Source organism: Telopea speciosissima, chromosome 3 (assembly GCF_018873765.1).
Source record: "Telopea speciosissima isolate NSW1024214 ecotype Mountain lineage chromosome 3, Tspe_v1, whole genome shotgun sequence".
NCBI lineage: Eukaryota > Viridiplantae > Streptophyta > Magnoliopsida > Proteales > Proteaceae > Telopea > Telopea speciosissima.
In genome coordinates this window covers 29,878,987-29,892,234 of record NC_057918.1, presented here as the reverse complement: position 1 = coordinate 29,892,234, position 13,248 = coordinate 29,878,987, and the positions used below count along the sequence as shown (strand labels likewise).

The 13,248-nt window shown below is 38.1% G+C and overlaps 1 protein-coding gene across 1 annotated transcript; it reads left to right on the top strand.

Annotated features, from left to right (window-relative positions):
- The first annotated feature begins 6,423 nt into the window (after positions 1 to 6,423).
- On the top strand, positions 6,424 to 7,268 carry LOC122656158. The gene is made up of 2 exons (XM_043850614.1): positions 6,424 to 6,523; positions 6,990 to 7,268. The coding sequence occupies exons 1-2, from the start codon at positions 6,484 to 6,486 to the stop codon at positions 7,253 to 7,255; spliced, it is 306 nt and encodes a 101-aa protein (XP_043706549.1). The 5' UTR covers positions 6,424 to 6,483; the 3' UTR covers positions 7,256 to 7,268.
- The last annotated feature ends 5,980 nt before the right edge of the window (positions 7,269 to 13,248 follow it).

Genomic DNA, 13,248 nt, shown 5'->3' with positions numbered 1-13,248 from the left:
AGTCAAAATTAGGGAAAAAAATATGTATTACTTTAATATATGTGATCACTTGGGTTTGTTCACCCAAACAGTCAACCACTATCTCTCCATTTTGGTCTTGAAGTCTTGCCTCGTGCGCAAATCCCTTTAAAAATGTTTTCGAATGATTAATTTTTTTCCAAAATCGTAAATAGAGTACTGTATGATCTACGGCTCTCAACCTGCAATTTCTTTGCTCCCATTTCTCTACTTCTTTTTGCCTCATTTATATTAATTAAACCCAAGGTTTTAGTTCATCGTATGGACCTGGTATTGGTTGCTGACATCATCGATAGATTGAAATTATTTCAGTCAAAATCAATCAATTTCAATGACTAATAAAATTGTCAGTGATCGATAAACGATTAGTGATTGATGAACGATCAATAGAAAAATTATAATCAACATTTAAGGAAATGGGTAGTTACACAACAATCTTGTAACTACCATAAACTGTTGGAACTACCAAGAGTGCCTAATTATGAAAAAGAAATTCAACAACAAAAGAACCTCAAAAAATCAACACAAAAAACAATTTATCTTTTATCTTCTTTTTTTTTTGTTAGATGTAGTTTTTGTTGGAATTGGTTCGGACCCCAATGTCTCATTGGCCCATGTTTCAAGAGAGTTATTGCTTGGAGAATACCTCCACCAATATGTCTTTTTAAAAGACATCTGATTAGCATCAAGTTGTAAGTTTCAACAGTTTATGGTTGACAGAATTGTGAAGACTTCAACAAATTTGTTCTTGGCAAGTGAGCAATTTGATCGTAGAGTAATTATAGTGATAATATAATTTAAATATCAGGTTGTAAGTCTCATCAATTCGGAGTTAGTAAATTGTAAAGACTTCAACAAATACGTTTCTACAACGAAGCAATTTGATTTCAAAGTTTTTCTTCTTGGCATTGCATATTTTACAATTTAAAATCATTGGAGCATTCTGAGACACTGGAAAGATCCCACTCTTTCCTTATTAAAAGTCAGATTCAATTCATTTTATCATTTCTTGAATCCTTGTGACTCTCGCATGCCTACCTATCTTCAACTCACGCCGTCAATGCCAGAAAATAGTGGTGACATTTTTTTAGGATTTATTGATCAATACGTATTGGTCGATACGATATCAGTACTTAAATCCATGGTTAAACTACCAAATCGTTTTGCCTCTATTGTAGTTACCTCTATTTTCCTCTGTTGGCTGGTTAAATTGAAACCTATCTATATATGCTGTGCATTTAATAGGTGATGGAGATGCACAACTAGGGAGTGGGGATACCCTTCCACTTGATTAAGATTGAGACATATATTGCTACATACTCGGTAATTAGGGGTGTCAAACGCTAGCCCACACTGGTAGGCCCGACAAGCTAAAGACCAACACTAGATCCATCAGTTAATAAACAGCCCAGTGCTGGGTAACCCGATTATAGAAAGGGTCAGTAACGGGTGTGGTTGTAAATGGACCACATAGATAGACCATTAACTAACCGTTTATAATCGACCATTTATGAAATCCATTTAACCCGATTCTAACCCAATTACCATGAGCCCGATCATGAATGAATCCTTTTCCATTGATGAAGGAAAACTTTTTCCAATTCAAATTATTGGACGAAAGGCCAAACATATCCAAATTGTAGAGCGATTATGATGTTTACTATTGGTTATGTTGAGGCTGACTGATTGGTCTCCATCAATTTCGATTCGGATTCATTAAATTTAACATAATTCTAATCACTTCCATTTTCCAAGATTATTCAAGTTTCATAAAATGTGATTATTGGACGAGTCTTTTCTTGGGCTACTCCTATGCGGATCTTTATCCTCTCAATTACACTGTCCGTATTTGACATCAAGTACATCTAACAGAGGAGGTAGAAATGACTATCCTACCCCCTGTCCGAATACACTACCCGAGGTGGGATCCACATAGGGTCCACCTCCTTCTATTAGATATACTTGACGTCAAGTACGGGCAGTGTAATTGAGAGGATAAAAATTCCTCTTATGCAAGACTCTCTTACTAAATTATTATATCGGAAGTATTAAAGATTGAAGTGGCGCCTTAATGATTGGGAGAAAAAAAAAATGATTTTATGAATATTTCACTATTTTTGAGGAGGAGAGAGATCCTCTCGATGGATCTTTCAAGATAAAAACAAAGTGTTTTAGGACGGCACTTAATCCTCGACTAGATATAAGGATGATCTTCCGAACAAAAAGACTGATTGAATCCGACTCAAGCGAGTGAGTGAAAGGCATGGCAAGAGAGCGGGTTTGACTCGTGAACGATCAACAAGTGAAGGACCGATTCTTTAATTTGCGCCAGTACTGTTGCGAGACTGATACTTGGTGATTCACGAGCAACATATAGACTAAGGTTGCCCATTAGTCCCTCGCTCCTTTTTGAAGGCAAATCTATCAGAATTTTCTGGATCAGTTTGAGACTTTCTGAACCTTAAAAATACAATACAAATTGATCGATTTGAATCATCCGGTAACGTACGGCTGGAACCCAATGTATTGGGACGTGCTACCCCAAACTCCATGAAGCCTGCCTCTCCGTCCTTCACCTCTAGTTTGAATTTTTTTTTACTAATTTTCACTATTTTTTCTAGTATTCACTTTGTAACATAGGTGATGACCGTTTGATGGGTTTCCACTCCATTGATTTTTGATCTTTTGTTGTTTATGCTGTTAAGTGAGTTTTAAAATTAATTTTGGAGAATGTTTGCTGCCCGATAGCGTAGCATTTCCTCTCTCTTTCTTTCCATCTCCATGAAATGACTTCTCTGCCTACTATTGATTGAATCAATAGGGGTCTTCATTGGCTCTCGCTTGCTTGTGTAGACTCTACCATCGGGCAAGAAACACCTTCCCAGTTAATTTTATGGGAGAAAGTTCTCTGTTCGAGAGTGTGGCCTAAGCCAGCACTCCCATGAGTCTATCTCTCTCCTCCCCATATGAAAAGACACCTCTGGCCCCTTGTTTTGAGGAGGAGAGAGATAGATTCATGGGAGTGCTGGCGTAGGCCCGGACAGAAAACTACTTCCCTAATTTTAATTATGAGAAAAGATTCTCTAAACTGTGATGGGAGCATACACTAGTAGGGGTGTTAAAACCTAGCTTGAACTGAACAAACCGACTGATCGAAAAACCTGGATTAAACCTAATTGATCTTTATGAAATCGATTTTACATTGGGGTATGACAAAACCAACTAAAAACCAAACCACACCGAACTGATCGATATCCAAATCGAACCGATAAAAACCTAGTATAAAATAATCATATTTAATAATATTCATACTCATCTATAGCTTTTGTATTCATATTTATTGAACGATGAAAGACGAAAGATGTCTATTTCTCCCTTTATTAACAAGTAATTTCTCCCAGTTTGGGAGATCAGTAGGTCAACCTTTGTAAGAAATTCTATTCATTAATAAATACATAAAATTATCTTCTTAAGGAAAAACTGACTATAGATTAGCTCATACAAATGGTGGAATTAGTATACTAATGTACTGTGGTCATGATTTGTTTCAATTCTCTATGGATAGGATTATAAAATAGTAAATACCTAAATTAATTTCAACTAAAGGAATGGTTTATACTAGTCATCATCTTTTCCGATGGTTGAAATCTACACGAGTTATCAAAGGGCATACTGCGATGATATGGTCTTGATGATGTTTATCGGACCAGCTTGATAGGGGTTTGGGTTATTTTGTACATATAACTTCTATGTAAATACTCTAGTACACCTTACTTAATTCTGGCTATCAAGTTTGTGCTAATATTTCTATGTTTCTACATTATCCATTTTTATCAAAGAAAACTACCGAATCTTTCCTTACTACAGGTTATGGATGTAAGATTTCACTGTGGTAAACAAACTGACCTAAACTGATGTTAATCCAATACTGGAAAACAAAAATAAACTGAAACTAAACCTGTCGAAAACCAAAGTTCCTAAACAGTTTGGTTTAAGACTAACTCATTCCCAAACCAAAACCCAGCCGAACCGATCGTTTGACATCCCTACACAAGTACTCTCTCTCTCTAACACACACATAAAATGACTTTGTTGCCTTCCTATGTAGGAAACAGTATTGTTGCACCTCATTAATGCAATCCTCTTTGCTGCTTGCTTAGATAATCCTCTCCCAATTTTTATTTTCTCTTACTTCATTATTAGACCAAAGGAATCTCGTTTCCGTACAACTGCAGTGCAGGTTTTCATATTACATCAGCACAAGGGATAAGGGATAGATGGTGTAACGCCAGTGATCAATGCAAGGAGTCAGTTGTTCTCTCCTTGCTTGGGATCTCCTCCCTCTTCCTTACCCCCAACTTCCCCCTCTTTTGATCCCCAGGTTGCATGGCCCCTCATCCAGACACAGGAATGTGTGAAATTACCACTTCACCCTGTGAAATAAAAAAATCTCATCAATGTTGATACCTTTGTGAGTGCTCTTACAAACCCCCGTGTTGGTGTAAGGGCAACGCGACTAGGTAGCGATCTTTAGCCCTAAAATATAATTATTTAAACATTGCTAAATATTTTTCCTTTTCATGATGGGATCAATAACCATTTTTTTCCAAAACAGATAATAGGAGGAGCATAAAAAAGTTTCCTTTCAACCATATAAAGTACCTTGGTTACTGAAAACATAAACAAAAAGCGACAAAAGCAAGAACAAGTGAATTTGGGAAAAGGATATGATTTTCTTATATGGACATTAAGGAGCCTTAATAGGGATCTAGATCTACTATAAGGCATGTCAGATGGGCCAAAATTTTGTGGATAGATAGACCCTAAGTTCTCTTATTCACGTTTGAAATTTTAGAGTCCATGCAATCTAAAAGTAGATAAGAATGCCCTCACCAAAAAGTAGATAATCACGCCTTGTGTTTTTTGCCATATGGAAGAGTGATCTAAAAAATCTAATTGTTGGATTTTAAGAAATGATATATGGATTGGTAATTCTTGGTAATCCTATATATCTTCAAGCACCCCTAGAGTCTCTTGGTAATCCTTGATTTTTCAACACATTATTTTGACATTTGACAAACTCAAATTAGGTTGAAACTTGCCGGATTGAGCGGAGGACAATGGGATTTGTTTGTATAAAAAAAACAGCCACACTTAAAAATGTCATGTGACGGTTATTGAAGGGCCTGCAATTTTGCTTTCAAGTAAAGGTGTACCAATTACCCTATTCCCATATATAATATCCAAAACTTTGATGAAATGTATAATGTAGTGTTTCGATTTATATGCATATTTATACATTTAAGCTTGAAAGCAAGGTTAAGATTGTGTACATTATGGAATTTTTTTCCTATGCGGTTTCCTGACCGGTGCGGTTCCCTAGTGCCTCTCACAAGAGGAGGGTGGACCCCACAAGGGTAGAGTGTTCAGTCAGGTGCCTTGGGTGGGTCCCACCCCCCTCTTGTGAGAGGAACTAGGGAATCGCACTGGTTAGGGAACCGTAGACGATAACGATTCGTACATTATGACCCTCACAAAACCCTACAATAACGAAAGCTTCATGCACTGGGTATGCCTTTTTTTTGTTTATTATCATTTTATACCAAAAATATTTCATAAAACATAAATTCTATATGATCTAGAGTTATTTTTATATTAACATGATATGTTTTATTTTTTTTATGAGTATTAACATGATATGTTATAGTGGGTTGACAAGAAGTCAAGAACAAGGCCTTTTGATAAAATGGATTAATATTAGGTTAAGGTTGGGACTTGGGACACTTAAAGCATGATTAAGAAATGGACCTGAGGGTTGAAGCACTTTGACAAAGGGATGTTAGGATACACAACTCCGGAATACACATGATTAAGAAATGGACCTTTTGATCCTTCCACTTTTACACAACTCCGGAATGGACAAGATATAAAACTTGACCCAACACGACCTATCTGCGAGGGAATGGGAGTTGGGCTCATGTTCATGTACGAGAACAACTCAAAGTCGTTCAGATGAAATTCAATCTATGTGGGTCTCACAGAGTGAATTCCATCTAAACGGCTGAGTCATTGTTGTATGTTCACGTAGGTGAATGTGAACCTGGCTTAGAGAATAGATCATCTATATGTACGTATTGGTGAACGTACATCTGAGTGGCATCCATATGCCCCTTTTGTTTTCATAAATACCCCTGGTTACATGTATGTGCACCTTCACGTACTTGTAGAGGAACCGAACTCTATTCGAGACCCTGGGCTCTAACGGTAACGTTCAGGCGGGAGTCGTGATACAGACGGCTGAGATCTCTCTTTTCTCTAATGCTTCTTGGATGGCTGAGATCTCATCTGTATAGCATAGTATATCCCACTTCCGATAAATCGCCTTTAACGTGTATGGTTGCGTGGATTACAACCAGATTGTAGCAAGCGAGAATCTCTGTGGGAACTGCGCACTGAGCTCAAGTAATGGCGGAACCAAAACCAGAGGGAAATGATTCTCTGTCGGGTATTTGCTTATCTCCTTAGTTCTCAAATGCATTTTTCTTTTTTTAATCATTTTCGGGTGTTCACAACGGAAACATGGGAAGGGTTTTTTGTAAGTTGGATTAGAAACGAGTCACCGGCAATTTGTTGGTTACTGATGAGGATTCCAACAACGTTTCATAGCTATCGGGTTTCTTATTTTTTATTCTCTTTCCTTTTTTTGCTTATTAGGTTTTCTGTGCTTGTAACAACCCCTTTCCTGGGACCTGCTGGGAGGATCATGAAAACAATAACACACACAACCCCCCCCTAAAGAAAAAACCTTCTTGAATGATATAAAATTGTTGATCAGCACTGGAATTTTCTTGTTGAAGTTAAAGTGCTAATGATGTTATTTTAATGACTTAATAATCTGGAACCTGGTTATTTGGTTGTTCATTTGAAGGGTTGAATGAAGTTCGAATCTACTGTGTGTTTTTAAATGGCAGAGAAAAATGTAAAGGCACCCAATTTAATTGAAAGAGCACAGGAAGAGATTGAAGCAGTTGTGCACACTGAAAGATCACCTCACCATCATAAGGAAACTCATGGTACAAGTGATGACATTGATGAGAACACCCCTATTAGTGAAGTCAAAGGTCCAAGTGTGTTTGAACGTGCCAAGGAAGAGATTGAGGCCATCGTTCAAACTATTCTCCCAAAGAAAAAATCTGACTGCCACAATCTTACCTCCAAGAAAGAAGGTGGAACCTGAGCCTCCATGAGAAGAAGCTAACATTAAACATTTAAGGAGGTTTGGTTGAGTTCTTGCATTTTTAAGTCTTAAGTAAATTGTGGAACAGAGATGCTCATGAAGTAGCTCAATTGAATCTATAGAATAATGTTTTTCAGATTGTGTCCTATGGAAATTCGTGTTTGATTTTATGCTGTTATTACTGTTTATATTAATATACAGGTGAACTAGCTCCACTGGGAAAGGAAGGGGGGGGGGGGTTGGAGTTCGTTAGCATGAGTGCCTTTTGGTGGGGCAGATTATATATAGGACCTGACTTGATTCAATCAGGTTGTAGATATGAGTCATTGTTTCTGCTCAGGGCAGAGGTGGGGGGGACGATGAAGGATGCTTTTAAAATACACTTTTCACCATATTAATTGGGTTGGTATGGCACCCATCTGGTTATTGGATGTTCTAAACACTGGCAAGTCCCTGTTTCTGGGGCTTCTTTTCGTAGAAAAGAGAGCATAAACTTTACAGGGACACATGTATAATGGCTTGTTTGCATTAATTAATAAAATGCCACAGTTGGTTATTTGGAAACTCTAAACTCTGATGAGGTGGCTGATGAAGTTTCTCCTTGGGGAAAAGGAAAGCTTGCATTAAAAGAAAAGGGTAACAAAATCATGTAAACACTAATATCTACACCCTGTATCATATGTCATTCATTTGATAGAATGCCATCTCTTATCCTGAGGGCGCGGGTTGCAGATTTCACGGGCCTATAATCTTATATTTCTCTAACAAAAAAATCCCCTCCTCACCCTTTAAAAGGGGGGGGGGGGGGGGGAAGAGAGAGGAACTAAACTAAATGGCTTTTGTTCAGTGAAAAAATCATACATAATTGCCATTGACTTGATGTGGGTGAAAACACTGTATACATGGCTGAGCTAAAAGGTCCCAACAGTATGGAATTTTATATGCTCTCATTCAATCTTGTCATCTTTGACATGGAAGAGAAGGAAGTCATGCAAATAAGAAACCTCGTATTACTGAGGCCTAGTTTGGCAATGGAATGTTCTGGGAACTTGCCAAACCAGGTCTGAGACTGTGTCTCATTTTATTATTAAAAACCTAGATATATACTATGTTTAATGTCCTTAAGGTTACTCCTTTACACGAGTATATCTCATTACCATTCGACATTATATATATATATATATATATAATGCAGCAGCATCTCCAGTGACAGTTCTCAGCCTTTGATTTATCAAAGAGCTCAGTGTTGGCTTTTGCACATGGAATTATGATACTACTGTTGGTGTCACATATGTGGAGCAGATCTAAGATTTGGATTTGTTAGAATAATGTACACCAGAATACCGTGGGGGTATTCTGATCCTTTTGGGGTTATTCTTATGTTATTAAGTGTTAGCTTATGTCGGCTATGTGGGTTTTAGTCCCACATCGCCTAGCTTCTATTATTTGTAACTTCCCCTCTATTATAAATAGGGAGGCCTTTCTCTCATTAATACAATCAATTCCATTATTTTATTCTCTCTCTCTGACCCACGGTTCAACCAACATGGTATCAGAGCTGGTCTGATCTAGGTTAGAGAGACTAACCCTAATTTCTCCCTCCTTTCCTTCCAATCGATCTCTCCTCTTCTTCTCCCTTTTTCTCGTTTTTTCCTGCTCCTGTTTTTCTCCTTTTCGGCACAAAAACAGGGGCAGCACTAATGAGGTAAACATCATATTGATGATTTAGTGCTGCCCCCTTTCTCTCCTATCGTTTTTTATTAAAAAAAACAGCTGGAAGCCTCTTCTGCGATTTTAGGGTTCCTCCTTCTTTGAGATCAGATCTCGATAAACCTGATCCTCTAATAGAGGAACATCCTATGCAGCCTTTTTTCAGCCCTCTGTTACCCTATTCCTACACCTAACTTCCCTCTTTTCTTTCTCTCCATCAATTATTATTTTTTCCAGCCTAGATCCCCAAATCGATTTCACCTTGTCAAGGTTTTGAAAAACCCTGACTCCAATCGATGTTGGGGTTTCCTTTGTCAGATGCAGCCAATATTTCATGGATATTTCCCACTTGATCCAAGCCTTAATCGACTCAGTTTGAACACAATCTGATGGTTGGATCTGTCCCTACAGCAAAATCTTCTCACCCTGCCTTTGATGGTTCCCTGTTAAAACCCTAATTGAATCGACCTTAGGGGTGCAGGTTTGAATGCTTGCTACCTTTTTTTGAGGGATGATTACTCCACCTACAGAAAACACTCGACCTCAGTTTTTGCCTCTTTCCAAGAATTTGAAGACCCCTAACCCCAATCGATCCTTCTTTTCAGGGTTTTTTTCAAAACCCTGCCCATATCGATTTTGGGTTAGGGTTGTTTGTTGCTATTTGGAATTTTTTTTGTTGGTGTTTCTACCATCACAAAGGACATTCTACTTCAACTATTTATGGTTTGAAGAAGGTCTACTACCCAAGATAGCTGCTGCCCTCATTATCTACGATTTTTAGGTACTTCTCCCATGTGAAGATCAAGTCTCCATTACCAAGGAGATTGGTCATTCGAACTGGAGATCCATTTCACCAGTTTTTGGTCAGCAAGTATTACAATAAGCAAGCACCTTTGACATGTCAGCCTTACCTTTGTTGAAGACCCCTTCCCTACAATCGATATTCACTTTCAGGGTTTTGTAAAAAACCCTGACTATAATCAATCTATGGGGTAGGGCAGTCCACAGTTGCTAATTTTTTTAGGAGAGTTTTATCAACATCAGAGGAGTATACAGCCCATTATTTAGCATCTTACATCAGGTTTTTTAGTAAAAAAATTCCAGTTCATTCTGTTGGCTTGGTTTCTTCAATTATCAAGCTGTTTTTCTTGTTCCTATATGGCTGGCTGCTTCAACTACCTATGGATTTGTCTGGTTATTTATCTTATTTGGTTGGTTATTATGAGCTTCACTACCTACCTGGCTGGTGTTATTGATTGGCTTCTGTAAGCATGACTGGTTGATGTGTTACTGCTGCCTTCATGTGGAATACTGCTGCCCTATAATTGTGACTGTGTTTCCTCTTATTGGAGATTGAATTTCTCTCATTATTGAAGACTTGAATCTACTACGCTAGAGATCAGCCTATTTAGGATTACCAGAGTGTGTTCCACGATTATTTGGCTGCACCTACGAACCTATTCAGTTATGTGAAGCTTTTCTAGTTAATATCCGGCATACTTTGGAGCTTGCATACTAGCATTGTTACAGATTCAGATCTGATCCAGTTTTGTTGAGGCTACTTCCATTCATTGCTGTCCGGATATCTTCTTAGTACTATCTAGCATGTGGGAGTTTCTACCATGGAAACTTTTGCACAATTGCTCCTCCCTGTTTGAAGATTGAACAAGCCTTGACAATTGGAGCATTTCCTTACTTCGAATCAGATTTGTATCTTTTTCAGATCTCAATATTGGGGTTAGGAGTTCTCCCCTGTAGGGGTTTCCATTCAAAGTGTTTGTTTGATTGATGGAAGAATGTTGGAGCTTTCTATGTTACCCAAGTTAATCCTACTCCATTATCCCACTGCTGTTTTTCCTTCACCACCTCCCAAAACATACCTTTGGCATTACCCATAACACCCTTGGAAGCTAATGGTATTCCCTTCTTTACCATTTCTTCTTTTTCCAATTACACTTGGCAGCCACTTAACCATTCTGGAATGTTATGTTTTGCCCTATCTCTAACCTAATCTCTCTTATGTCCACGTGCACTACATGTGAGGGGGGGATTATATACAGTATACCTGCAGCCATTGCAGAGAGCAGAACATGCAAGGACATTTGGTGCAAAACATAGAAGGTCAGAGGTTTCACCATTGCCAATAAGTATCTACCTTGTTATTGGGTTACGTTTGCCATAAGGGGGAGGCTGGTGTTAAAAGTTTTGAAGATGTTTGGTTATTGCCTGCCCATATGAGGTCCTACAGTTTGGTTGTTTCCGCTGCTGGATCTTTATTGCTGCCTGACTCATCTGCTTGCTACCCTAGTTACTTACCTTCAAGATTATCAGTCAAAGATTCATCCCTAGACAATTGTTGAAGATTGGTAACAATTGATCAAGTCTGCCCAAGTTTGAAGGTCTATTTTTTTTCAAGTTCTTGAAGGTCTATTTGGGAGCTGCATTCCTTTTGGAGCTGGATTCTGCTACAATTTATTTTTCCCATTTTTCATTCAAGTTGGGCATTAGTACCTTGTATGCGCCAACTTGAGGGGGAGTGTTAGCATTGTTATGGAGAGAGTTTTTCTTTAGTAGAGAGTTTTTTTTCTTTAGTCCACATTGGATCTTCCTTCTTTCATATTTGTATAATCCAGCGTGAGGGGGAGTGTTAGAATAATGTACACCAGAATACCGTGGGGGTATTCTGGTCCTTTTGGAGTTATTCTTATGTTATTAAGTGTTATTAGCTTATGTCGGCTATGTGGGTTTTAGTCCCACATCGCCTAGCTTCTATTATTTGTAACTTCCTTTCTATTATAAATAGAGGGGCTTTTCTCTCATTAATACAATCAATTCCATTATTTTATTCCCTCTCTCTGACCCACGGTTCAACCAACAGGATTTAATTGTAATTTTTGTTTATATATGAAAGGTTGTAATGTGGTTCTGGGCCAGCTCAGTTAGGAATTCCAGAAACCAACCAAAATCAGAATCAGACTAAGGAAAAGTTTTCCATAATTCAGGAGAAAACCAATAAAACAGAACAGAAACTCAGATGCAACTGAAACTCTTGTAGAAGGCTTTATTTTAATGACAGAATTAGATATCAAAAGCTTTGGGAAATCCAACGGTTGGAATGAGATCTGCAGAATCCAACAGTAAATAGGAATTCCAGTGACAGAATTTCAGAACCAGAACATGGAGAAACCAATAACTTCTCAAGCGCAAACCAAAGACTGGTTGAGAGTCTTATCAGCGTAGGGTGAATAACTCCAGAAATTTTCAGCTAATTCTAATGAGGCAATTGAGAGATCTTTAGATTTCCTACTAGAACAAGGAATCTCTAGTACAATTTCAATTGATGGCCAGGAGTTGCTGATCTTGGAAGGGATTACAAAATATGAAGAATAAGGCCTGTTTGGTTGCGCTCCTCGGGAATGTTTCTGGTGTTCTTTTATTCTATGGGAACAAACTGTGGACAGAAACGCTTTTGGTAAATCCAGTTTGTTCTTGTGGTCTAGCGGAACGAACCAGAGAAAAGAACAACTTGAGTACATCATTGCTCCAGAACAAGTCAAGAAGAACAACTTAAGAAAAATCTTTGATCCATTCCCGATAGAAACTCTTAACCCAAACTCAAAACCCCAAAGTTCCCAAAGCTGCCTCCTCTCCTCCTTGTGAACACAAGCTCCCAAAGTTCTTGCCTTCAAATCCATCTCTCCCAAAGGTGAAAGGTCTACCCCAAAGTTCTTCTTCTTCTTCTTCTTTAATCTCTCACAAAACCTCATTTTCTGAACCTAATTGAAAGCATTTCGGAGCAGTTGGCCTTCAATCTTCGCATGCTGAGCATCTTCTGGTATGCAGCTCAGTTTTACATTCATGATAATTTAAAGTGAAGCCAATGAACCGGGTTTGATATAGGGATTCCATCTTTTCAGTATTTGTGGAGGCAAAAAGCCCATTCTGTGGTAGCTATTACGTAAAAAGGTCAGTCTGAATATTTGCCTCTCATTATGTTGGGTTCCTTGAGCTCCGGATCCGTTGGTAATGAAAATTTTGAGTTTCATTACCTTGGGTTAATCGACTGTAGCCAGAAGGCAGAAATAGGTTACTGTTGCTTCTCTTTTGTTTGATTCAGTAATTTAAATTAGGGTTACCCTTTAAGTTATATTATATGATATAGTCCTCACATCTGCATGTGGACTCTCGGGCTTTTCTGAGTTTCTTCAATGTTAATCTATATTTTAGTTCTACACTACTCTTGGGATATCGAAATCTATGGAGTTACATTACATTTTACATTG